At 38.8% G+C, this 26,790-nt stretch overlaps 2 protein-coding genes across 3 annotated transcripts in view; one reads left to right on the top strand and one right to left on the bottom strand.

The window, feature by feature from the left end:
* Nucleotides 1-26,790, top strand: part of WDR41 (WD repeat domain 41) — a 148,683-nt gene that overhangs the window by 103,298 nt on the left and 18,595 nt on the right. For both annotated transcript variants that reach the window (XM_054688005.1, XM_037529544.2), the window contains 8 exons: nt 1,063-1,173; nt 7,857-8,041; nt 9,909-10,030; nt 11,433-11,521; nt 12,370-12,500; nt 14,848-15,072; nt 16,466-16,555; nt 17,745-17,794. In XM_054688005.1, the coding sequence (XP_054543980.1) occupies nt 1,063-1,173; nt 7,857-8,041; nt 9,909-10,030; nt 11,433-11,521; nt 12,370-12,500; nt 14,848-15,000 (791 nt within the window). In that variant the 3' untranslated portion in view covers nt 15,001-15,072; nt 16,466-16,555; nt 17,745-17,794. The remainder of the gene's footprint in view (nt 1-1,062; nt 1,174-7,856; nt 8,042-9,908; nt 10,031-11,432; nt 11,522-12,369; nt 12,501-14,847; nt 15,073-16,465; nt 16,556-17,744; nt 17,795-26,790) is intronic.
* The window catches only part of PDE8B (phosphodiesterase 8B), a 179,254-nt gene continuing 170,030 nt past the window's right edge, over nt 17,567-26,790 (bottom strand). The window contains 5 exon segments of the mRNA XM_037529542.2: nt 17,567-19,912; nt 21,017-21,146; nt 22,683-22,850; nt 24,487-24,607; nt 25,930-26,147. Coding sequence (XP_037385439.1) covers nt 19,803-19,912; nt 21,017-21,146; nt 22,683-22,850; nt 24,487-24,607; nt 25,930-26,147 — 747 coding nt within the window. The 3' untranslated portion in view covers nt 17,567-19,802.

The following is a 26,790-nucleotide window of genomic DNA, read 5'->3' as shown; positions in this document are numbered from 1 at the left end:
GCCCCATTTCTTTGTGGGGCCTTCTTTTGACAACCACAGTTTAAACATGAAAGACTTTCAAGATTAAATAACCTATCTGCTTTGAGTGTTTAAGAACTTTGCTAGAGATTTGTTAGTTGGTAAGCCTCCTGTTCAGAGTCATAGAAAGGTAGGTGACATTACATATTTTCCAAAGAGAAATGTAAGAGAGAGATTTTAATAATTACTGTCACTTGGCAGGAATATGACCTCTGAGAACTGTGCCCTTCTCAGATATTAGTTATCTGATCTGTGACCATCACAGCACTTGATGCAGTGACTTATTACAACACTTAATACATTGATCTAAAGCTTGTTTGTAAGTGTCACTCTTAACTCTAGACTGAATATGTCAGGGCACTGACTGGGCTTGGTACATAGCAGATACTTAGTAAATGTTGATAGAATCACTCCAGTTGATTTTATTTTGGATTTTCTGTATTGATTAAAGCTAGGACTTATACTAGTTTAAATAACTCTAATTGTTAGTTAAATAATGAGTGACATAATATACTAAACATCTGAAGTCAAAAGCACTGTGTGTCACACAAAAATTGTAAGACATATCTACTTAGAGAAGTTATAATTTAATGGTGTATGCAAGAAAAGGTAAAATATAAATAAATGAAAGTGACAGCTGAAGTTTTCACTGAGTTAACTATACATTTATGCCTTATTTTATAGCAGTTCTAACTGGCATGGCAACATGAATAGAGAAAACTGATGGTAAAGGTGATTCAGGGATGTGGGCCAGTCACTGACTAAGGCGAGAGAGGCAGGATAACTGGACATGCACGGAGGCCTTATTGAGGAAGGGGGCTTGGAAGAGTCAATGCAGGCAAAAGTGTTCTAAGGACACTTGGGATTTCAGTAGATAATTTCAAACATCTCAAGCATTTGGAAGAAATAATGTAGTATAAATCTTTTTGTAGATGAGTTTTTCAGTCCTTTAGGCATTTCTCATTTAATAAAATGCTTGCTTTTTTAGAGAAATAGAATTTTATCTGCTCTGACCATTTCAGAAAATTTACATGTTTTATTTAGTAATTTTCAGGTTAATAGAACCCACAGAAGGATCACTAGCGTGGGATATCTTTGAAGTTAAGCGTCTCCTTGATCACCAGGATAATATTCTCTCATTGGCTAATGTCAATGGTAAGCTCATTGGGTACATGTTTATAAGTGTGTGTGTGTGTGTGTGTGTGTGTGTATTTATTTATATATAAAAACCACCATACTCACCACTAAGACACCCATAGTCCTCCACCATAGTCCATTATGCCTCTCAACCACTGTGTTTTCCCCTCTTCCTCTTACAGCATTGACTCCAGTCAGTTTTTTAGGGTTTTTTTAAATTTTATCTGATCCTTTGTTTCTCTGTGTTTCACATGTAAGTGAAACCATCTGGTATTTGTCTTTTTCCTTCTGACTTATTTCACTTAGCATCATCCCCTCCAGTCCCATCCTTATTATCACATGTGGCAAGAGTTCATCATTTTTTGTAGCTGAGTAGTATTCTGTGTTGTATCTATGCTGTATTTTTCTAATCTCTTCTGTCCTTGAGTGCTTAGGTTATTTCCATAGCTTAGTTATTGTAAATACGGCTGCATTGAACATAGGGGTATATGTATATCTTTTTGTGTTTTGTGTATAGTGTTTTTGCATTCTTCAGATTGACACCTATGAGTGGAATTGCTGAATCATATGCTAGATCTATTTTTAATATTTTAAGAAACCTTCATACTGTTTTCTGTAGGGACTGGTCCTGTCCACATCCCCTCAGTGTATGAGTCCACAAAGACATTACTAAATCCAATGTAATGGAGTGTTTCACCTATTTCTTCTTCAGTCTGTTTCATCGTTTCAGGTCTTATATGCATGTCTTAATTCATCTTGAGTTAATTTTTGTATAAGGTGTGAGATGGTGGTCTAGGTTCATTCTTTCTCATGTGGCTGTCCAGTTTTCCTGGCACTGTTTGTTGAAGAGACTCTCCTTTCTCCATTGTATACTTTTTAGCTCCTTTGTCATAAGTTAACTGTGCATAGATGTTGCAGGTTAATTTCTGGGTCCCCCAAGGCTGGAACAAAGAACCCACTGGGCAGGCAGACTGTATTCACTATGGGCACTTGCAGCCTCCTGGGCACCCTGTAAGTTGTCCAGAGGTCACAGGGGTGGAGGGGCGCATGGTGGGTGAGAACTCAGACCTTCCAAAGCCAGTGATCTGGTAGATCCTTGCCAACAAGCCTGGAAACGCTATGCCTGGAATCCTGTGCTCTCCCCATTAATAGGGGAGCAAGCAACAGAAATTGCACCAGGTTTGAGCCTGCACCTCTACTGACTTTTTCCAAGGTGGACACACAAAAACACACTCTGGACAGATGAAGTTTCTGTGGGTACTTGGAGCTTCTTTCTGTGCACACTTGGTGTGGGGGTGGAGGTCACATGCAGGGAGAGGCGAGTGTCTTCCCTAGCTCCCCAGCAAGCACAGAAAATACTAGGAGTGCAGAAATCGAGTAGGGGTCAGATGAGTGGTTCTTGCTACTGCTGAATGTGGTTACTGACTGCCTGTGTGCCCCTCACTGAACAGTTGAGCTCTGCTCTGGCTGAGAATTCTGCACTTCGCTTCCTGAGCCGGGACTGTAGGAGAGCCAAGCAACTTCTTGGGGGAAGGGCAGGTATCACTCCTGCTGGATTGGGGACTGTTTGATACTTTTTTTTAGATTTATTTATGTGTATAAGACCTGGGATGTAGGCCAGAAGTGCGGGGAGTGAGAGGATTCACCAGAGACAAAATGGGGAACAGAAAAGGCAGATGTACTGAAATACACTGCTGAGGGGAGCAGTGGGTGAGACAGGAGAGGTCTGCTGCTCCATGTGGGTTAGCTCCCTGGCCAGGGATTGAATTCATGCTGCAGTGGCTTGATAGCGCTGAAACTTTAACCCCTGCACCACCAGGGAGGCCCCAGGACCATTTCATACTTAATGTTTCTCAGTCTATCCTATCCTTTCCTATGGTTCCTGTTTCCTCCTAGCTAAGATACCAGTCTTCACATTCCCAGCCCTTCATGGATGCGGGTTTCCTCTAAGCAGTCATCCTATTTGACTTCGTAAATTATTTTAATGAGCATATCCTGTGTGTTGAATCTGACCTTAGATGGCTGGATTGGATTACAACCTACAAATGGCTGGGATTTTGCTAGTTCACTTTCAAATATAGTGTTATCATCAGAGCTCTGCTGGATGATGCATATACTGAGGTCAAATGAGAGGACTCCTGGGACTTCAGTTTGATAGTAGGGAAGAGACTGTAAGAAGGCCCTGTAAGGGTGCCATGAGTATGATGTAGGAGGAGGACCAGACTGTGCCCCCTGACCCGAGACCTGGGTTGGCTCACAGATACCAAGTATAACCTTCATTTGTGTGGCACTCGCCACATTTTTGATCTATCAGTGAGAATGTCCCTCCCAAATCTAAAACTTTCCTCCCGAATAGCCATTGTGTTAGTTAGCACAGCTGCAAGTTTTTCACAGGACCAGCTTGTCTATGGTGATAGAAGTTACCATGGTGGGGAGCACCCCTTTATTTTTCTCTAGGGACTCTTTTCCCTCTAGCCATGGATGCAACACAAATGGCAAGTTTATTTGGGTTACCCTCTGGACACTGAGCCATAAGCTCCAAGGCCCTGGAGCTGCTAAGTAAAGCACAATTGTGTTTTGGACCATTTCATTGAAGTTGTCTGATTTTAGTGGTGAAGTGTTGGTACCATTGACCCATACTTTGTTAATGAAGGTGATGGATTGTTTTGAGGTAGTCTTATCATTGTACTTGTTTTATAGTGTAATGTGCAGAAAAATCCTGTAACATTTTAACCAAGCAAGTTATTTTCAAGTATTTCCTTGAAAACTTCTTCAGAGAAAGAAAATGGAAAGCTAAAACAAACAAAAAAACCTGTTAATAAAAATTACAGAAAATTCCTGGTACTTTTTACTTTACAAACTCCATAATTGTGAAATTTTATTAAAGATAATGAATTAGCCAAAAGGCACACTTAGTAATCATACATAGATATGTGATCTTGAAAAATTTGAAAATAATATGCTGAGATTCTTAATCTTGTACCTAAGCATGTCTGCTATGCTGCAGTTTTCAGTGATCCTGAAATGATTAAGTTACACAAATCCCAACTCCACTCTCAGCCCGACTTCTTTGTCCCCACCCATTACCAAGATGTGGCTAGTTCTGGGTTTGAGCCTCACGGGGAAGTATATTTTTAGTGAGGTGGCTCAAGGGCAATCTTAGAATGGTGCCACAAAACTCCCTTATATGTTGATGATGCATCTAAGTTTACCAAAGCAATCTGAATACCTGGACAGGTTTTTAAAGACAGACAGACACAATAACCTTGCTTGTCTCTTCTGGAAAAAGGCTTTGGGTGCAGCTTCTTTTTTCCCTTTTCTTGTTTTGTGTTGCTAGCACGGTTGTTAATTACAAAGTATTAGTGTTTCTGAGGGATGGTTAGATAGATACCAGTTGGGATTTTCATACTAAATGATAACTTAGAATGAAATCCATCCATTAACATCATTGAGATTATTTGATGTGAAACATTTTGAACTGTTGGGGAATATAAATAATTTACACAGTGGTAAAATGCTTCAATTGAGGTAAATGCTGGTATTCTGTTGTCAGTGAAAAAATTCAACTGGCAATGATCTTTATTTCTATTACATAAATGAATTATAGACACTGGAGGGCTAAGGGGAGGCAACTGTGTGGTCTCAGTAGGTAAGTTAACTGTATTATGGTGACACGTGCAGAGTCAGAGTCAAGAAAAATTTTCACTCCCTAACTTCTCTGGTTCTTTTGTACTTGGAATAAAATGGGAAGGAGAAAGGTAAGGTGGTGGAAAAGGGTATGGCAACTTTTCCACTGTGAAATCTGGAAGCTTGTTTTTCTTCACAGATGAAAAATGAATTTGTTTCTTTACAAAGCAAATTCTATAGAGTATCAATAAACTATAAAAATTTGACTCGGAACCAAGGTGAAATAATGTTTTTAAATGTGATTGCTAGTCATTCATTATTCTAAGAGATTGTTCATTTAGTTATTAAGAAATTTCTTTTGTGGCTTTTTTGATGAATGGAATAATTAAATCATAATTACCCATCTTATATATTCCTGAATTATAAGTAACTGGATGTTTTAATACCACTAATAGGGAATAATATCAGGTGCTCAAAATAATGCCAGGGAGTAGGAGATAATGGCTACACGTTTATTATTTAACTTAATTTTTAATGCTATCCTTATTTAATGCCTGACAAATAAAAGATAGAGAAAGGTTAAATGACTTTCTGAAGACTACATGGCTAATAACAGGCAGAACCAAAATTAGGACTTGGGTTTCCAGACTCACAGTATATTGTTCTGTTCTGCTTTATATTAAATACATAAGAATTAAAATAGATAATTTTTAGTCTCAGCAGTTACACATTTTACAGTAAATACAAGTTGTAAAATTGTCTTAGTTGACCTATTTCATTTTCCTTATGGGCTTTAAAAACTTGTTATTGTACAAGTAATTATAGTCAAAAGAGATAAAATATAAACATAAAAATTTAAAAATATAAATTAAAATCATCCCACCATGCAGCATTTAATACTGGCCCATACCTTTCTAGGTATTTTCCTGGGGTGTGTGTGCATGTGGGTGTGTGGGTTTCTTACTGTTTGGTAACAATATATCCTAAATGTATTTCCAAGTAAAATATAAACATTCTTTTTAATTTTGGCAACAGCACTGCTATTTCATTTTGTGAATGTCTTATTTATTTTTTCCTTTTACAACTAGGTTTTTCAGATTTTTATTATTATAGTATATAATCTTGCTATATGTTATCTTTTTTGTACTTTACTAAGGATTCATTCCTAAGAGAATTGTTGGGTTAATGGGTTTACATTTTTTTAAGGTTTTGATAGGTATTATCAAATTTGAAAGAGTATACCAATTTATACCAGGACATTAGTAGATCATGAGTGTGCTGATTCTGTTTGCTTTGCAAGCATTGGGTATTTTCCACTTTTATAATTTTTCCCAATTTGCAAGTCAAGCTAGTATCTGGTTGACTTTTAGGGAAGTTGAACATCTTTTCAACTGATCATTTGTAGCTGTTCAGGTCCTTCACCCATTTTTTTTTTTTTGCTACTGGAGTATTTATCTTATTCTTACTGAATTGTTTTTTTTAAAGATTTATTTATTTATTCATTTATACAAGCACTGGGTACAGTCAGAAGCGCGGGAGGGTGAGAGAATTCACCAGAGCCAGAGCGGGGAGCAGAGCAGGCAGAAGGACCGAAGTACACTGCTGAGGGGAGCAGTGGGTGGCAGGAGAGGTCTGCGCGCCATGTGGGACCCTCCTCCAGTTGCCGGGGAGCAGCCAGGGATTGAACCGGCGCTGCAGAGGCTGCGGGCAGCATCGCACCCCAGCACTCAACCACTGTGCCACAGGGGAGGCCCATTATTCTTACTGATTTTTAAGAAGTTCTGTGTATCAAGTTAATAGTAAACCTATTTTGACATCAAAGTTGCGAATTTCCCCCAGCTTTTTGTCACTGATGTGTGTGAATTTTTTTTTGCAAAACATATTTTCTCAAATCTCTTTCCCCAATCCTGCCTCCTTTAGAGCCTTTTAGAATTTCATATTTATAAAAAAATTCACCTTTACTTAATCCTTGAATTAATGCTTCAATCTACTTGAAACTTATTTGGGTATATGTGAAATAATATAAAAAATAATATATATTGGTCTCTGCTACCAGTTCTTACCAAGGATCCTAAAATCTTCGAAATTCTCTTGGTGATATGAGTGTCTTTTGTTAATGAGACCATTCATTCTTGCTGGGCTTCTAAATGGGGCCTAGTCATCAGAAAGACAGAGTCCACAATTAGAAGCCCACAATATTCAGGCTCCTGGCTCCCGGATTCTGTAAAGAGAGAAGAGGGACTAGAAAGGGAGTTAATAGATTGTCCCTCCATGATGAAGCTCCATTAAAAACCCCAGTGGAATGGAGTTTGGAGAACTTCTGGTTGTTGAACATATAAAGGAAGAGTGCTCCAATCAGAGAGGGCATAAAGCTTTGCCCCCCTTCCCACATACTTTGTCCTACTTGTCTCTTCCATCTGGATGTTCACCTGTATTCTTTATCACACCATTTTATATAGTAAACTGGTAAATAGTAAATAGTTCTATAGGAAATTGAGCCAGAGGAGGGGATTATCAAAACTTCTGACTTACAGCTGATTGATCAGAAGCACAGGTAACACCCTGGACTCATGATTGGCACTTAACATGGAGGAGAAGGGACTAAGCTGTAAGCCTAAGCTTTTGACCCACGGCATTTGATGCTGTCTCCAGTTAAATTGTAGAATTGAGCTAGTGTTTGAGATTTTCTTGGTGTGGGAAAATCTCCACAGATCTGTTATACTAGTGTGAGAGAGTATATGACAAGCACCAGAGAAGTGTAGGCTTTGTAAACAGTATACCAAGTAAGATGCTTTCATTCTTATTCCCCAAATACTTAATCATATTGCAGCATATGCGGCATGTCTTACTTCACTGAATTGAAATGGAATCATTATTACATACTGAATACATAAATAATCTTGAATCTATTTCTGCTTTTTCTGTTTACGTTAATTTTCCTGTTTGGTTTATTTAGGTACATCATTATTTTAATTATTTTGGTGGTCTAGAGCATTATTACTCAGGCAGTCCATTTTTAATTGTAGCCTAGGTCAAATGATCAACAGTGAGATTAATATGTGCCCTCTCCCTAGATTTGCATTTTGTAACTGGCTCTCATGTTGGAGAGCTGATTGTCTGGGATGTCCTGGACTGGACCGTGCAGGCTTGTGAACGCAACTTCTGGGACCCATCTCCACAGCTGGACACCCAGCAAGAAATAAAACTCTGTCAAAAATCAAATGACATTTCTATTCATCATTTCACATGGGATGAAGAGGTAAAAAAAAAAAAAGTCTAAAAATATCTGTAAACTTGCCTTTTAAAGTAAAGCCCATTTAGTAACATTTAAACTGTAATCTTGAAGGATATACAAATGTGTCATTCCCCATGTTCAAGTTAAGCTTTAAAATGTGATATTTTTCAAAGATTGCACCACTTGCATTATAAAACCATTTTAATCTTTTATTCTTGAGATAAGTGATTTTAAATGGTCACAGATGTGAAAGCTCTGTTGAAATTTTGGGTTGGATTAAATAATCCATAGGATTTGCGGATAGTGCTTAAGAAACACTGCGAGAGAATCCTTTTGAAGATAGTGGTGCACTTCTTAGAAGGGTAAAAGAAATGAAAAATGTCAGGAATATTTTTCTTAGTATATTACCCTAGGGCAAGAAGATTTTGAGATAATTCCTGTGTTCTAGGCCTTTTGGTTTTGAAGCACTTCACATCTGTGATGCAGGAAGAGGTTAGTACCCAGTAAGATTACTGAATCCTGGCTCTGATCTGAACATACCTTCTTTTAGTTTCAGGGTCTCAGAAAATGTGTTTAAGTGGGAGGTTACTTTTCTGAATGTAATCACAGACATGTTTAAGGAGCGGGGGTCCCTTTGAGGAGTGGTGTTGGGGGAAGCTTTTATCTCACTTTATCTTGTGCCTTTCTAAACTGTTTAAGTTTTCTAATTGTATGCCTGCTACTATTTTATTTAAAATTTGCAATAATAGTGTTCTTGATGGGGGAGTGTGGTCCTTTTTTTTTTCCTCTTCACCTCTCTTTAAAAAATAAAACAATAGTATAAGAAAAGGATACAGAACACATACCTAACAATTTTCTGTATATCTCAACTTTGGAAAACAGATATATCTGATAAAAACAATAAGGTATCTGAAAAACTGGATACCATACATCTGCATTGAGTTTGGAGCCTTTGAAGCCACAAGAGAAGGGTTCTCTGGTGCAAATAGGGAGGCAGTGTGTAGGAATTTTTAAGAGGTCTGCCTCATGGGGATGGTGGGATACCTGTTGAATAAGAATGAATGATTCTAAGACAAGTACTACCAAAAGTGTGAGTTGCAAAATAATTTTAGAAGCTAGGTGATGTAGTATGCGGAAAGAGCAAGGGACTGGAGTAACATGACCTTTATTCTAATATTGACTCCATGTGTTAATTTTTTGTGTGACTTCAATGTTAAATTTTAACTTGCTCATCTGGAAAATGGAAATAATACTTGTTTTTTCTACTTTAATAAGGTATCTTATTAAGGTGAAGTTGAAATAAGATAAATATTGGGGAGAGTATTTTCAAAAGATAATTAGTTAAAAAAGGGAAAGTATTAACATTCCATTTGGAAAATGTTTTTGTGACGCTTTTAGAGCATCTTGGGATAGTGTCATTCCAGCATATGCTTTTTTGTGTCTTACAGATCTTTCGATTGCTGGAGATGGGGAAGTACAAGTAATTTTGCTCACATTTTCCAGGCAAAAGCAGCTCAGTAATTTTCCCAAGGAAATAGTATTTTATGTGAATGAAAACCTAGGTTATACCTCAGCAGCTGTGTGCCAGAGCCAGCCCACGAGCCAGAACTCCTTTCTCTAGCTTTCATTTTAGTGAGGGAGAAAATGATGCTAAGGGGTGTGATACACAGAACTGCATTATCGGTTGCCTCCTTCTGCCTTGCAGATGCATTGAGCTTTCCTTGGTGCTTTATATTTTTGGATTTCAGAGGGCAGTACAGTCATGTGGACTGAAGGCTAGGAATAAGAAAGGTTACATTGGCTTTCTGATAACACTCCAGTGCTGAAAATCTATTACACTAGGTAGTGGTTAGTCCTAGTCTTAACGCTCACTTTTGAATTTTTCCCCCAGAACATATTTGCTGCAGTTGGAAGGGGTTTATACGTGTATAACCTTCAAATGAAGCGTGTGATTGCCTCCCAGAAAACTGCACATGACTCCAATGTCCTACACATTGCCATACTACCAAACAGGTAAAGTTTCCATCTGTTCTGCAGCAGATGAAAGAAATTCAAAGTCCCTTAGGCCACCAGTATAATATTGCAAGTGTCAAAGCTACCTGGCTCCATGGCTTGACCTGCTATGTTCTTTTGAAAATAGGGAATACCCAATGGCTGTCTATAATAGAAAAATTTGTGGCAATGTATTACAAAATTTACAAGAAGCAGGGTTCAATGAAATGAATTATGTTGAATTTTGTTACTAGAAAAGATAGTTTAGTCTCCCTGGTGGCGCAGGTGGTTGAGTGCCACGCTCTGAAGCTATCCACAGCCTCTGCAGTGTGGGTTCCATCTCGGTCAGCCGGTGAGAATCCCACATGGTGCAGCAGACCTCTCCTGTCTCGCCCGCTGCTCCCTTCATCAGTGTGTTTTGTCAGTCTGCCTGTTCTGTTCCCCGCTCTGTCTCTGGTGAATCCTCTCACCCTCCCGCGAATCTGGCCTGTACCCTGGTTCTTGTATAAATAAATCTTTGAAGAAAAAAAAAAGGGTATTTAAAAATTTGGTATTTATCTAAAAAAGTAAACTTTTGCACACTTAGTAGGTACTAATTTTTCTTTTTATATTTCCCAATGGACCCACCTTTTTATTGATGTCTTTTAGTGGCTAGAATCAAATGATAGTCTCCTTGTTGTCCACAGCTTTCCTCTCTGGGTAAATTTGGCTGCTGAATTTCTAAGGATGAAATTACATGAAGGGAATAGGTGTATTTTTCTCTTAGGATACTTTGAGAATGAGAGGCACCCTGAGAATTTAATACAGTAAGAAGACGAAAGGGGACTGCTCAGGATACCATGAAAGTGTAATTCATATTCTGCTTTTCTGAATGAATTTATTTATTTATTTATTTTTAAAGAGGCATGTATTTTATTTATTTATTTGTTTTGTTTGTACATGTACTGGGTACAGTCAGAAGCGCAGGAGGATGAGAGAATTCACCAGAGCGGGGAGCAGAGCAGGCAGAAGGACGGAAGTACACTGCTGAGGGGAGCAGCGGGCAGCAGGAAAGGTCTGCGGGCCATGTGGGACCCTCCTCCAGTGGCCGGGGAGCAGCCGGGGATTGAACCGATGCTGCAGAGGCCGTGGGCAGCTTCGCAACCCAGCACTCAACCGCTGCGCCACCGGGGAGGCCCCTGAATGAATTTTTTTAATGGAGATATTATTTATAACATTTAAGCCACTGTAATATAGTATAATGTGGGCATTTCCTAAAGAGTGCTTTTACTTTGCATTGCAAAATCATGGTAAATTGAGATTTTTTTATCAGCTGCTAAGAGCTGAATGAAAGCAGTTGAAGGCTCCACTGATATCTTTCACTGCAAATTTCACATTGGCTCTCCATGGTACTCTTTTTTTTATCATTTTTCTGTTTTGACAGGCAGTTAATCTCATGCTCAGAAGATGGCAGTGTACGCATTTGGGAGTTACGAGAAAAACAGCAGCTTACAGCCGAACCTGTACCAACAGGTGTGTCTTTTCTCAAAAGCTGGTCTCTTCCTTTCTCATATGAAAGGAATGTTTAACCACAGGAATGACATACAATATGCTCCAAATAGGCAACAGTGTTTACAGGAAGCATATGGTAGGATATTGGGATCTAAGATTCACCTCTTAATATTGCCTTAATGCAGAACTACGCATTTATTTCCATTCCTGTCAACTGGGATTTTGTTGTGAAGGGAAACTCTGTTTTCTGTAATCTGACCCAATAACCTAATGAAGTTCATTCTGCTTTTATATTGTCTTATCCTGCCTGATAACAAATGGAATTTATACTGTTAGATGCCTAGCTACAATGTTTTTTCTGTCATGAAGCATTATCATTAACATTGAGCTCAGTGTATGGAAAAATACATTTGTCTTTCTGTCATAATTTCATGAAATCTGGGCTTTCAGGTGTTTGGGGAAGGAAAATCCCAGTTGTCAACCTTTGTATAAGAAATCAGATGCTGACCTCTGGAGTATTAATTTTGACACTCAATTTGCTATTTCTTTACCCTTCATTGATAGATAATGACTTGTGACCTTTTTTCTCCCCTTTCTGACACTGCCATTCAGGCCTTTGACTTCTCATGTTTTATTCCCAGAACGCAATCATAGTTACATACTTTCACAGGTGTGAGTAGGAGCAATAAAAAGAGAGGAGGAACAAACCTGGTTAACCAAGAAAGATGTAATAAAGTAACATGTTTGAATCTAGCATAGAGTTGTATAACCTAACCCTGGACTAAAAATTTTGTTCTTCTGATTTCATAATACTGTCATAGGTAATGAACAGAGTAATTTTGAAATGATTGACATTATTGTTTCTCTAGGTTTTTTTAATATGTGGGGATTTGGAAGAGTGAGCAAACAAGCCAGTCAGCCTGTTAAAAAACAAGAAAGTGTCACCTCAAGCTCACTGGAGCTTATTGGAGATTTGATTGGACACTCATCTTCTGTGGAGGTATTATTTCCAGTAGGCATGTAAATGTCTAGGGAGCTCTGCTTTTGCATCTCACTGCTCTTCATTCAGCTGGTGTCATAGACTTAATACATCTCTTATGTGTGGGTTTTTGCTGAATTTAAATATGGATTAGGATAGGTTATATTGTATACAAACAGGATCTCCCTTTGACTCAAGGCATATGTTTGCTTCTAAAAAATGGACTTATTCACTATTGCTGAAGAAATGGAGATAGCTGATGAAAAAGACAATGTGAATCATGTTGATTCTATAATACTAGTAAGTAGAGGTTGATTGAGGGTTGTGTAGCGTTTGTCTTATAGAATCTAATTCTAGGGGCCTTTATTAAATTCATGAACAGAGTGCTACTACTTTCACCTCCCTTTGAAGAATAGTTACCTTTAGTAAAACAGTGTCTTATCATTGTGCATGTATGAATTAGCTGAGAATTATAAGATGCATACAATTTTAACTTGCATAATCCAAATACATTAATATTTACTATAGCACCATTGTTTGTGGTGAAGGGTAAGAACAGTAGTGATAAAGGGATCACTGGAAGTGGTGATAGTATGATGATGATGACAGTATGAGTGAATTTCTTAAATGATTCTTCAATTGTATAGCCAAGGAAGAACAAATTTTCATTTAAAATTGAATTTATGCTTAGAAGTATCAGCACCACAATTGCTACTGAGCAGTAGATTCGACATTGGAGTTTACAAAAATGCAATCCTTGCCTTCATGGATCTCATACTGTAGTAGAGAGGAGGGATACAGATCTAATAAGCTATTAACCTGAAATGTTTATGGTGACCTCAGGTGAGTAGCAGACAGTGACTACTTGATGCTGATTCACTGTTTTACTCATCTTTGCTTTTCTCTAACAGGTAGCCCAGTTGTTTGCATTTTGTTTTAACTTTTTGTGTTTGCTTAGGTGGTTATAAGTGTACTTTTAGAGTGCTGAGCATGGACTGTCGGAGAAGAGCAAAGATAGAAGCATATTGAACACAGGGTTCCTGTGAACAGACATTAGAAGGAATTAAAACCTGGGCAAGTAGGCTTGGGTCAGATTATGAATGTCCTGTAATCTGAGGAGTTTGGACTTTTTTAAAATAGTAGGAACCCATTAAAAGTTTTTAAATGGTGGGGGAAACCTTCAGAGTGGTCTATTTGTCATAATGTAAATGTGTCAGATTCTTAGGAACTTTCCTTGGTGAAAGTATCCATGCTCAAGCATTGTTTAAAACTTATTTCTCTGGTTTTATTGAGAAAAATCTAAGCTAACTCCTGAAACCTCTCATTCTTACCCTTTAGCCCAGCTCCTCTACTGTGCACTGAATTGTCTTTTTGTCCCTTCATCCTATATCATCTGCTGAGGCCATATCCTGCTATCTTCAGAAATGTGAAAGTTCTTTCCAAGAAAATTCTCCTTCTGTTGTTCTGTTTCTCACCTTTATTTCACTCTGCTTTGAGGAGCTCATTCTTTCCATGACTTCATTTCCCTCTACTACCAACTCTTTACTGGGCGAAGGGTTTTTGCCTTTTATAAAGATTTGCTTAATAATTTCATTTACTTTTTATTTTCTTATACCTTTTCTAAATTTCCGTGGCAAATCATACTCTGTACTACATTATTTAATGCCTGATTACAGTCTTGGGTATCTTAATTGTTTTAACTGAAGCAGAACCTTCTTGAGTGTAGCGACCTTCAGCATATAGATGACATTCAAGTAGATGCTCCTGGAGTTCTGTATCTCCTTTTATCTTGAAGAATTCAGATATTTTATTAGTAATCATTTGTACTTGCCTCATTATTTATGCTCAGATGACTAAGTAAAGCAAGACTGGCAGGACCTATCCTGACCACCTTAAAACTAATACTTGAATTACATTATGCTAACACTCAGGAGATATTTTTGGACTTCACATATCTTATAAAAATAACTTACATGTAATTCTGTGTTTCGGCACAACAAAGTTTTGATTTTTTTTTTTAAATAATTTTTTTTTAACATCACTGTTCATTTTTAAATAGTATTTGCTTCCCCTCACCTCCTCAGGTGTAGTCCCCATAAAATTTCCTTCCCCAGTGCACCCATGCACCATCACCTCAGTCCACTGTGCTCCTCTCTCCCCCCCTCCCTCCGATTCCCCTGCAGAAGTTCTGATTTTTAAAATACTAGTTATATTTTTTAGTACTTGTGACTATTAGTTAAAAATCTCATGAAAAAGGAATTCAGGTCCAAAGAAGTCTCCAAGGTTACATATCTTACTAGCACATGTTTTTCTATTAACCTGTTCTCCTCGAAGTTCCTAGAATTAGTATTTTTCAATTTCTTTACAGATGTTTCTATACTTTGAAGACCATGGGCTAGTGACATGCTCTGCCGATCATCTCATCATTTTGTGGAAAAATGGAGAACGAGAATCTGGATTGCGCAGTTTAAGATTATTTCAAAAATTAGAGGAGAATGGCAACTTGTATCTTGCTGTCTAGTTTAAGGAATTAGATACTTGTGCATGAATCTTGACCATCAAATGCATGAATCTTGACCATCAAATATACTGGGTAATTCTCTGAACACCATTAACCTATTTGTCACTTAAATTTGTAACAATTTTTTGTCATTCCATAAAATTCTGTTAGTTTGAATTCTTATTTGTTGGCCTGTAAACCAGCATCAAGTTGTCTTTCAAGTTAGCCCATCACTAAAGAATATACGATGACTCTTTTATTGGACTTTTCTATAGCAGTAAGCTGAAACCACTGAGGAAACAGCTCTAATTTTACCAGTGAGGTTTCAGACCAAAGCACAAATATCTGTTGATAGAAAATGAAATTATGGGTTATCCTTAATTATTTTTATTCTATAAAGAAATTCTACACCAGAAATTGAATGAACTTAAATTTAATAAGATTAGTACTTAAAACTTCTATTTAGTATAATTTTATTGTCTCTAGTTAAAGATACTCTATTCATAATTTAGGTTTTTAAAAAGTTACACGTACTTTCTTCCATGTTGCCTTTTGGAGTTTGAAATACTTTGTTTTCCAAGATGAATATTTTAATTATACCTGTTCTTTCCTTTAAAAAATTAAGAAATATACCTGATAATTATGGAAGGTATTTGGGGAGAAAAATGAAAACCTCACTGAAAAACAGGTAGGATGTAGTGTGTCTTAAACTGATCCAGTTGGCAATGAAGATTGCATAGTAATCTCAGTGCTGGTGTTGATGAAGTGGGTGCTATGTTTTGAGCTTCTCTAGTTTAAACCTAAACCTTGTGAGGAGGTAGAAATAAGAGTTAATAGTAAAGTTAAGGCACTTACTAGTTTTTTTTCCCCAAATCACCCCAGTATTTGATAACATATATCACTGTTCTGTGGAGCAAAATGGAATCTCTCACTGTTTAACTGCAACTTTTTTTGTGGGGGAGGGAGGTTGTTTCCCATTGAATTTATTTTTTTGTTTTTAGTTCTGGGTACTGAAATCCCTATAAACTTAATCTTATGAGTATGTATTTTTTTTTTTCTCTAGTATGAATTGGTCTGAACAGTTTTCTTGATAAGTATTAAATCAGCAACTGCCCCTCATATGTGACAGGGATGAGAGATCGGTAAACTGTTGCTGAAGTGCCTGATTCACTTTACCTTTGACTCAAATGTGAAATGCTTAAGAAAGCTTCACTTGGGTAGTTTCTTATAGTGACCAATCATCTTCATCACCCACTGGCCTTAGAGGATACTTTCTTTCTCCCTATTGGTAGTACTGAATAAATCATAAAAAATAGTGTCCATACATTGAAAAATAGGTGGGTTTAATTATGGAGTTAAATTACTGATAAAAATCTTACTAAAGCAAAGCGCAGGGTGACTGATATGTTAGAGGACTAGTTATCACCTACATACCCTTAATGGAATCTTTATAAAATGTTACTTTCATTAATTTTACCTTCGATAGGAGCTTCCACAGCTACGTACAAAGACTGGAAGAGCTAAAGTCATCTTGGCTAGACCATTGCCATAATGTTATAACTGAGGCCCAGTTCAGGTAAGGTTTTGCAATGTTAGTTTTATAGTGCCCATATCATCACTGAGTTAAGAAACAGGTATTGAAGAGGACTGAAATGAGAGCTAAAGATTTAGATAAGTTCCACTCCATATATGAAGAAAACCAAGTAGTGTTCAGTCATTATTTCTACTTTAATTAGCAGTGAAAATTTCATGGAGGCCTATATTAAAACTTATGGTACTTCCATTTATAGAAGAACATGAATAGGAAAATCAACATTGCCTTTAGGCAACAAACTGCTATCATGGTGTTTTTGAGGGGTTACACAGAGGCTGATTTCTAATCTTTTGAAATTGGAGCATGAGGTAGTATATTCTTAAACTAGGCAGACATTCAATCTGAGTGTTTCAGGCTTTATGATTTTCTTTATAAATGAGCTCTACCCCATTGTTTGCTACCTTTTTTGAAAACTCTCTATTATTGGATCATGGGTTTGTAAGGTCTTCTTGAATTATTCCCTAATCTGTTCTGGGCTAGTTTTTTTTTTTTCTAAATACACTGCTGAGGGGAGCAGCAGGCGCGGCAGGCCATCTGCCGCGCCCACTGGTGAAGGGAGCAGGGGGCGCGGCAGGAAAGGTCTGCCACGCCATCTTGGACCGGGACCCTCGCCGGCGGCCGGGGATCGAACCGGCGCTGCAGAGGCTGCGGGCAGCCTCGCAGCCCAGCGCTCAACCACTGCGCCACCAGGGGAGGCCGTCTCTGCTAGTATTTTGTGATGGTATCTATTCAAAACAAGTGCTGCAAACCACAGGTGAATTTCAGGAGCAAACATTACCATAAGGATCACCAGAAATCCCTGTTAGGATCTCAAGGGAAGCCTCCAACCCATGCACTGGAATGTATGATTTTTGCTTTCATGAGTGTCCTCAGAGTTAGAAATACAAAGGCAAACTTAGAAGATTCTGGCAGTGATTCAGAGCTGCTCAGTAGTTATATGTAAACTGCTGATAATAGCCAAACTTTTAATTTAGAAGACTACAATTTCAATTGCAGTACTTATGTGCATTTTTACCACTACATTTGCAACTCCAAATTAACACTGTACAGTCCTTTGTCCAGTTCTTTTAAAATCCTTTTACTCCCTCATTCTCTGGTTATATTCACATAACAGTCAGAAGCCTAAACTTTAGGGGGAAGTAGATCTCCCTTCTATTTTTTTTCCTCTCAGATTCAGTGGATTCCCACAGACCTGACAAGACTTATTCTTTGCTAATTCAGGTAAGCAAATTTAACCATTTAAATTATAGTATCAGGTTGTGCTGCATTTTCCATAAGACTCTCCTCAGAACAGAATGTTTCAATAAACAACTCAGTAGAGGAGGCAGTTATAATAGCTCATACCAATCTGATACATACACCATTTGAGTGACTGTATTTTTAATAAATTCACTATGTGGAGAAATCTACTGTTTAGCTAGCAGCTAAATAAAAGGAATAATATCGGGTAAGCTTTAACGTTCGTATAGAAATGTCAGACAGCTGGCTAAATGATACTTACCAAAAGGAACTGAAAGCAAGATGGTCAGAAAAAGATTGTCCTTGCCTCAAATAAGCTGCTGAAAGCTAAACACATTATTTAGCTCCTTAAAATGGATTCTGGCATCCTGGATTTAATGTGTTCTGAAAAAAAGGTGACTCAGGAAATAAAGGACACTAAACCGAAATTTTGAAATTATGAAAAATTTAGGCCAAAGTAGGAAAATAAAAAGGTGTTGGGACTGAAAAATGGCTGTAAGAATTTAGTTACAAGTACTTCACAAAAACATTTTTTATCACATTTACATAATGCAACATTACAATACAAAGCTGGCTGTTGTCCTTACCAAGCAAATTCTCTTATCTAACAAAAATAATTTAGATACATTTCTTTGCATGGAATTGTCATGTTTACTTTTTTTGGTACAAAACAGGAAAAAATTGGCACATTATGTAGTGATAGTCATTTTTTTTTTTCCAGTGTAGTAGTTCCAAGTATCCTGCATTCCACTTTTCATTTTATAAAACTACTGGTTCAATTAATTCACTCTGTACCTCTTAAAAATGCGGTATGCCATACACAGAATTTAAAAGCAAAATGAAGATTTCATTTACTGAATTGGTAAGAGTGATAATACATATAGAGAAGGGCTGACAAAGGAAAATCTCAAGTTGACTTTGTGTAGCTCACAGAAAGTTGTGAAAAGAGCTGTATAAAAATATGCACTTGTGCTTCAGAAGCTTTTAGCATACAATAGCTTAAAATAGTATTTACTGCTTTCTCATTAGCTTGTTTTTCTGATATTTACACGTCTTGCGATCCTTTTTTACATCTTTGAAGCAAAATGGCGTGATCTTAAATATAGATCGGTTAAAAATATCTGAACTTTCTCCCCATCCCCTCCCCAAATATATATGTAGAGATGGTACACGGCACAACATACTCCATGGTTATACCCAAAAAATTCAAATTGCTTTAATAAAAATTTAATAAAAATGGAATTTTCATGTTTCAACATGACAGCAAATGTATATAAATTTTTTTTTTTTTTAAAAAAGCTTGTCCAAGGGCATTCCGTTTAATGGCTTTTATGTAATATAGTGCCTTATGACTCCCTCAGAACCAGATGTTGCTTCCTTCCCTGTCATGGATGGCTTTCTATTAGGATGAATCCCTGTTACAAGAAAGTGGGTGACTCAGGTTGCTAAATACCAAGCTAGAGAGGACACTCACAAGGTCAAGACTGTTTAACTTTGATGTAACACCACGGACTGAAAGAACAACCAAGGCTGTGAAGCTAGTTAGTTGCTTTGCTCACTTTATAAATCCTTCAGACGATGCTCTTAAAGAAAATAGTCAAGCTAAATAATGATGGTAACTTACGGTAAGAAATGAGCTGAGCTATTTGGTCATCATCCACAGAGAGGCTCATAAGGACCAAATCTTTGCTGCTTTTATCCTATTGGACAGCAAATTAACTTTGGTTTGATGAGGGTACAGAGAATGACAGCAGAGCACAGGAGTTTGCCATGTGTTTGTTCTGTCAGTAAGTATTTAAAAGAATTTTTCCTTCATAGAACATAACTTTCAAAAAATGAAACCTGGGGACTTGAATAATTAAATACCAAATATTAAACATTATCCGCTTAACCTATACCTGTCATTTTCATGATAAAGGAAAGCCTTTTTACACTACTGTGATTCACAGTGCCCTTTGTAGATCAAGAGGTCCCCTTCTCTGCCTTGGCTTTAGCTGTCAGATGGAAGCCTCAGACTTTTGCACTTTAGGTCATCTAATGTCTTCCAGTGTTTGTAGTTATCTGCTAAGTGTTGCATCAAGGCTGGCAGATGTGCAAAGGCTGCAGGGACAAAAAGGAATCAAAAGAAGACTATTAGGAATACAACCCCCTTTACAATCACAGCAAAAAGAATTAAATACCCTGGAAGACTCAGAAAGACATGCCTTGCTCATGTATTGGAAGAATATTCTTAAAATAGCTATTTTAAGCAATATATTATTCAATCCCTCTCAAAAACCCAATGACACACTTCACAGAAATAGGAAGAAAAAATTGTTAAATGTATTTGGAACTATAAAAGACCCCAAATAGCCAAAACAATCCTGAGAAAAAGAAAAATAGGGAGGGGTGAATTAGGTAAACAGGAGTCAACTGTGTGAAATTTGGAACTGAGCTTTTAGGAGTGAACTTAATGTAATATATATAAATATACACATTAACTTCACTTTTTTTAAAAAGATTTATTTATGCATGCAAGAGCTGGGGTACAGGCCAGAGATGCTGGGGTGAGAGGATTTACCAGAGACAGAGCAGGGCAGGGAGCAGAGCAGGCAGAATGACTGAAATACACTGCTGAGGGGAGCAGCGGGTGAGACAGGAGAGGGCTGCTGCGCCATGTGGGTTGCTCCCTGGCTGGCCGGGGATGGAACTCGTGCTGCAGAGGCTTTGGATTGCTTCATAGTGTGGTGCTTAACCCCTTGCGCCACCAGGGAGGCCCAAGTTCACTCTTAAATAATTTTAAACTGAGCTTTTAAAATAAATGCACATTTAAAACTCTGTGAAGTTTCATGAGTTAGGAAAGCTTCTGAAATACCAACAGGTCCTTTTAATTAAAAGTTGAAAGCTGTTTATCTGTGACATCAGAATAATCTGTGATTCTGAGGAGACTTGCTACATTTTGTGTTCTAGAGTTTCCTCCAGTGATAGAATAAAGCTGCTGGAAACATGGCTTGAGGAGACAAAAACTTGCTTATCTAGCTATCACACAGCCATTGAGTCTTTCATCCACAAATTGCTGTACCAGGTACCATGGACTCAGAAAGCTCCTGTGCACCACACCCCACCTGCCCTAAACAGCTGACTTTTTGAAAAATAACATCAGTCAGCCCAGCAGATGTTCATTAAAGGTAATCATCTTAGATTACAAAACATGAACTATCTTACCATCCCAAGCATCAAACATGTCCGTGATGAAGTAGTCAATGAAGGAGATCTGGGACTTGGGGATGCTGCAGGTATTCCGGTCGAACACTGGCATCACCACGGGGAGCCCCTGTCTCTTTTCTTCATCAGTCTGTAAGAAATAACACATGCAGGGCTGTAGGGCACACAGGAAGCTGTCACGGTAGCATCTATTTTCTCAGAACAACCCCCTGAAAACAGTCATCAAACAATTGTAATCATGAAGAAACAGGCACAGCATGGTACTGAGGCTTATGGAAGTCTACTTGATGAGCTGCAGTGACTAAGTTCACTTCTTCTGCCTGAAGTCTTTTATGCTGTACTACAGATTTCACAGTTGATACTTTTTTTTTTTTTAAATGTTTTCATTATTGTGAGATTATTTTCTAAATAATACTAGTAATATTAATACAGATAATCCTAATTGACGCTGTCATTTACAGGGTGCAGAGACAATACAGGGTAAAATTTCTGATGCCTTAGCATGAATCAAAGAACTGACATGAGACTACCAATAGTCATTGTACTGTTGTGCATTGTCGTATACCTGCACTTCAAAGACAAAGCCAGTTTTACTTAGTGTTCTCATTGACGTTCTCTCTGTGGGTTCTGGGAAGCCCATTCATGACCATCTACTAGGTTTTTGGCTCAACTTGCACATTTCAAGTCAATCAAGTGGCGTTAAAATATCTACTGTTGTTCAAGGAGTAGTTTGTTTTTTTCCCTCCTCTTGCAAGTTGAGAGCTGCCTGTCCTACTTTAATTTAGGGGCTTTCTTCCCAGCCTTAAAAGCTGCACTTAATTTACTGTGGCTTCCACTGGCCAACTCCCCTCCCAATCCACCAGCTCTTCTTTACCCTCCCTGAATTGAGCCATATGGATGCTCTCCCTGCCCCCCACCCCCCATGCTTTACTGGGACCTGCCAGTGCGTTTGTCTTCCTCTATCTTTCTCACACACAAATCCTTGGGAGCCTCTTCTCTGGACTTAAGCCTCTTTCTTCAAGTATTCTTGCAGTCAGTTTGGACTTTTTTCATCTTTAACTCCTCTCTTCATTTTGCCAAAGTCAGCTTCAGATTGCTGCTCTTCTCTTTCCCCCTCCATACTAGTTCTGCTTCTAATGCTCGGGTCTCACAGTAAGTCCTTTCCTAGCTGTACATTTTGTAATCCTTAAAAAAAAGGCTCTAACATTTCCACAAACCCCTCTTTCCTGTAGGAAAACATCCTTTTTTGAATTCTTACAACACTTGACCTATTCCTCCTTTGGAGATACTTTTCACTCTTTACTACCATGTGGCCCTATCTGTCTTTTCTCCTCTATGTTATTAGGAGCTACCCGTGGCAGGATTTGTCTTAGTCATATCTCTGTGTTTCATACTGCACCAAGAACATCATAAAATAATGATTTCCCAGTTTTTTGAAGTTCAGGATCTAACACCTTTCCAAAGGCTCCATTATCCCCTTCCTCTAGAGAGACTTTGGTTAGTGACACCCAGTCAGTCTCTTGCAGGAACCGGAAGTCTACTCCAGGCACAGGTGAACCATTTCCTCCCAGGAAGGGCTAGTTTACTACTGGGAAACTCCCCAGAGCTCTGACTTGGCTTCTGTTCCCCAGGATAACTGAAGCTTCTCTAGAGAGAGAGAGTGCACCTGTGCAAAATACTCCTCGGAGATCCTCCCAGCCCACTCAATGCACAGGTCCAGAGGGCGGCATGGATTGGCCACATCAGCACACTTAATCATCATGCGCTTGATCAGGATTTGATTTTCAGGGAAGTTCTTTCCAACAGGGTTGCATTCACAGTCGCTGCCCTCAACCTGGAAAACATGTCAAATCAGGGCTGCCTTAGGAAGCTGATAAATCACACTAAGCAAACATGAAATGGTGACTAAAGGAGCATGCCCAGCTGTGAGTAGGATTCAGCGAAGGAGGGTGATGGCCTTAAGTCCTTATGTAACACACCCAGTATGTTCTGGTAAAGAGCAAGAGAAAAACAGTTTAAATGGTAAGAAGTCCCTGGCACCACCTACCTGCCCCTCACTTCCATCCTTTTTCCCAGAGGTAACTTCTACAAACGCTTTGTTTTTAAAGAGCTTTTTCTCTAGTTTATCAGGAAAGGTGTTAAAGTGTAACTTGTTACTTAATACATTAGAGGTGAGGAAATAACACAAAACATGTGCCCCTTCGATGATTTTATTTCTACCGATTATGCTAGTGCACACAAGCCTAGTACTTACTAGTGATAGACAGCAGTAGTCGTGCACCACGGGGGCGGGTATTCGAATAGGCTTACAAAAATACAAGGCAGTTATAAGCTTATCTGGAAGATTGCTGTTCTCTGCTTTCAAAGAAACCACTAACTTGATTGCATAAAACTCTCTAGAACAATGCCAAACTGAACGACTGTGTGACATTTAAGGGGTTTCCTTTTGTTTTGAGACTGGACCTGTTTATGAGACCATTAATGAGTAGAATTATGTTCTAATGGTGGTTCTGATCATTTACCATTCAGAAGAGACTGATTACTATTATAGATACTGCAGTAAATGATCTCAACATAGAGTCAGGGGCTTACTTGGACAGACAGTTCCATAAAATCCTATGCGTGTAGCTTTGCTTCCATAAGGCCCCTGTGGAAGGCAAGGGCCTGACGTGGTGTGGAATACCCGGGCGACGCAGCAGAATAATCTGCCACTATCCCTCCATCTAGACTGTAGTGATGGTCCTACTCAGACAGTCTCCTTACTGATCATCAGGTTACTTTTAAGACAACCATTCATCATCCATCTACTTATGTAATCTCTTCTGCTTGACAGGAAACAGGCAGAAAGCTTTTCTTTATAACTTCATGTGTCTGACCAGCTTCATGGCTTCAGGGGTTAGTTGATTTCATTTTATACAATAAAGATGTGCACCACCTCTATTATTCCTAAAACCCAGTTTTGTAGGGCCTTTAAGACAGGGCACAAAGTACCCCAGTAAATTTAAAAATGTAAAAATAGCTTTTTTTTCCAACTAGTCACTCCAAATTTGACAATATATGGTATTTCGATATCACTATGCTTTTAATGCAAACCAGCAGGGATATAGTTATTTAAAACAAAACACTTTCCAATTTTGAGGTCTTACAAGAGCTCAAATAACAATTAGAACAAGCTTGGGAGCCCTTAAAACACCATTTATACCAGTCTCTGCTGCATGCGGGCCCATCATATTCTTTGGGCCTACTTCCTTTTGTCACTAGTTTTATCTTGGGGCTTTTGAAGACACTCAGAGTTGCTATGGACACTGTTACATCTATTCTCGTCCCAAGGAGAACAAGTTGCCAGTTCTCTCAGCCCTTCTTTATCAACTCCAAGCAAATAACCACCTTGTATTCAAAAGGGAAAGTGCTCTGAGGCCAGAGTAGGCGATAGTGGAAATATACTCTGATGTATCTTAGGACATGCTTACCTCAGCTGCCAGTGGCTTATTGATGCTGTTCACAAATTTGTTCACATGTTCAAAGTGTTTTGTCATCTCCGTTGCTAAAACCATGTCAATAATAGCCTGGCGCAGCGTTCGATAATGGTTCCTAAAATAACCAGAAGACAGAAGGCCTCGGTTCACATTGTATCCAAAATTAGCACTGTTTGCTACCATTTCACTGCACTTCCTACAACATGAGGCCTCTTGGGGCACCGAGTTAAGAAATTAGGGCAGGTCACAAAAAAGTTTACCTGCTCTTCTTCCCACAAAGCCAGGACATAGGGACATCCAGTGCCCAAATGATAGCAGGCCCTTCCTCAGAGGAGTTACGCTTGTATAAAAAAGAAAGGCCCTATCAGATGGTGGGCACTTACTTTACAGGGTGATTCCCTCTAGCTTCCCCTGGCAACAACAGAACAAGGAGGTGGAAGGAAATGACATGTCCTTCCCTACCAGGCTGGTACAGCGACCTGACAAGCTGTCCCACTGCATTCAGTGCAGACAGTGATTCCTATTATAGAGAATTGGCATCATGTCTTTCGGTGATGTCACTGAAAGAATGTTTTCCCATCAATAAAGAATTTTCTGTTACAATTAGAAGTTGTAGTGAATGCAGTAACACCCACATAACATCCAATATTACTGTCCAGTCCCTATCATCTTTTTCTGTCCTCAGGAATTTAATAAAATTGGTTCTTACAAAGAATTCTTTGTGAAAACTTTAATCCTTGGTACTGATAGAACTTAAAGCTAGAATAACTGGCCTCCATATTTTCTCAAATTTCTGGAGACCAGACTGATAGGTTCATGTTGACAAGTGGTCCATGAAGGTGGAGTGAGCTCATGAGCTCTGTACATGGCCCTCTCCCAGGAGGCTGCCCTCCAGTCAGCCTGGTGCTGTGTGGGGAAAAGCCACAGTCTGACTACAGCTTGCTAGCAACGAAAGGAATTGCTCCTGTTTGTCTCCACTGGGCCAACACTTACCAGAAGGAAGTACAATAAACAGTGGGAAACCACCCAGCCCTTGGGCTTCCGAAGCTCTGCTGGGAGTTGTGGAATACTACCTTCTCATGAGTTAGGATTTAAGTGACTGAAAATTGAGCTGGGTAAAGATGGCAGCGTATACATTTTCTCTGAGTCACACACAAGTGAGTAGGGTTAAAACTAATTAGCAATATAGTCAAACTTTACAGTATCTATAAACCATTTTCATGAACTCACTGAAGGCCAAATGAGATCTAAAAAGATGAAAACAGTCTGACGGTGTAAATTTGTAAGGGAGAGCTTATCCTATTGCCTCACAAATGGCAAAAAAGATTCTCATTTCCCCACTTCTCTAAGAGGAAGCTAAGTACTTGGAGAAGTTTTGGAAAACTGAGTTTCTTATCCTTTACAAAACGTGAGCACAGGAGCCCAAGCCCAACAAACCTGTCAATATTCTTGAAAATGTTGCATTTGCTGTCTTTGACTGTGAGCTGGAAGGCCAGGGCTGTGTGGTGACTCTCCAGGACAGCGGTGTCGTTATAGAGCACGGCGAGCTCACTGCCTGCATTGCACAGGAACGAGTTGGTCCTTCCCGGGTGATCCACATCGTGGACCGTGGCAGCAATCAATGCTGCCACCTCATCCAGCTGATCGAGGCTTCCCTGGGGGAAAGAGGCAAGGCTGAGCATTACCCACTGGGCGTATGAGATCTACGCTCAGACTTGACCTTATCTCTTGAGGGGGGTTGGGCTAGGGGAGCCGGGATGATCAGTGTCTTCTCAGCCTGTTGAGGCTTCTCTGACTTCCTAGAAGTCGAACGTGGCCTAGGGCACCCTGCATCACCTTGGTGTGCTGTGGATTATCTGGAGGGAAACAGAAATCTGAAATGTAGTTCGCATGGATTCCTAAATCCTTTCCCTGGAGTCCATTCCACTTCTTTGGCGGAATGTCCAACAGGCCTTTTCCAATCCGTTGTATGGCACTGCCATGATTCTTTCCGTAAGTGGCTAGAGCCAAAAGTGACCTGTGATCATAAATATTACTGGGTTATTTGCCTATTTTGAATAGATTTTGAAGTATGGCAGTCAGTGGCACAGATAAGATAAATCTCTTCACAGAAAGTTGAAAGGATTTTAGATGAGTAGATCTCATATTTAAAGAACATAAACCGAGTATCAGGGGATACAAATTTCCCTCAACTCACAGATTTTGGAGGAAGTTAACCAAATGGGCTAGTTATATGAGACACTGTACTTTATGAATTTGTGCATCCAGTGGGCACTTCTGGGATGCTTACTAGCTGCC

Source organism: Talpa occidentalis, unplaced genomic scaffold (assembly GCF_014898055.3).
Source record: "Talpa occidentalis isolate TD23 unplaced genomic scaffold, MPIMG_talOcc4v2.1 talOcc4.6, whole genome shotgun sequence".
NCBI lineage: Eukaryota > Metazoa > Chordata > Mammalia > Eulipotyphla > Talpidae > Talpa > Talpa occidentalis.
Note: the sequence above shows the minus strand (reverse complement) of the source record. Positions and strands in the feature narration are given on the sequence as shown.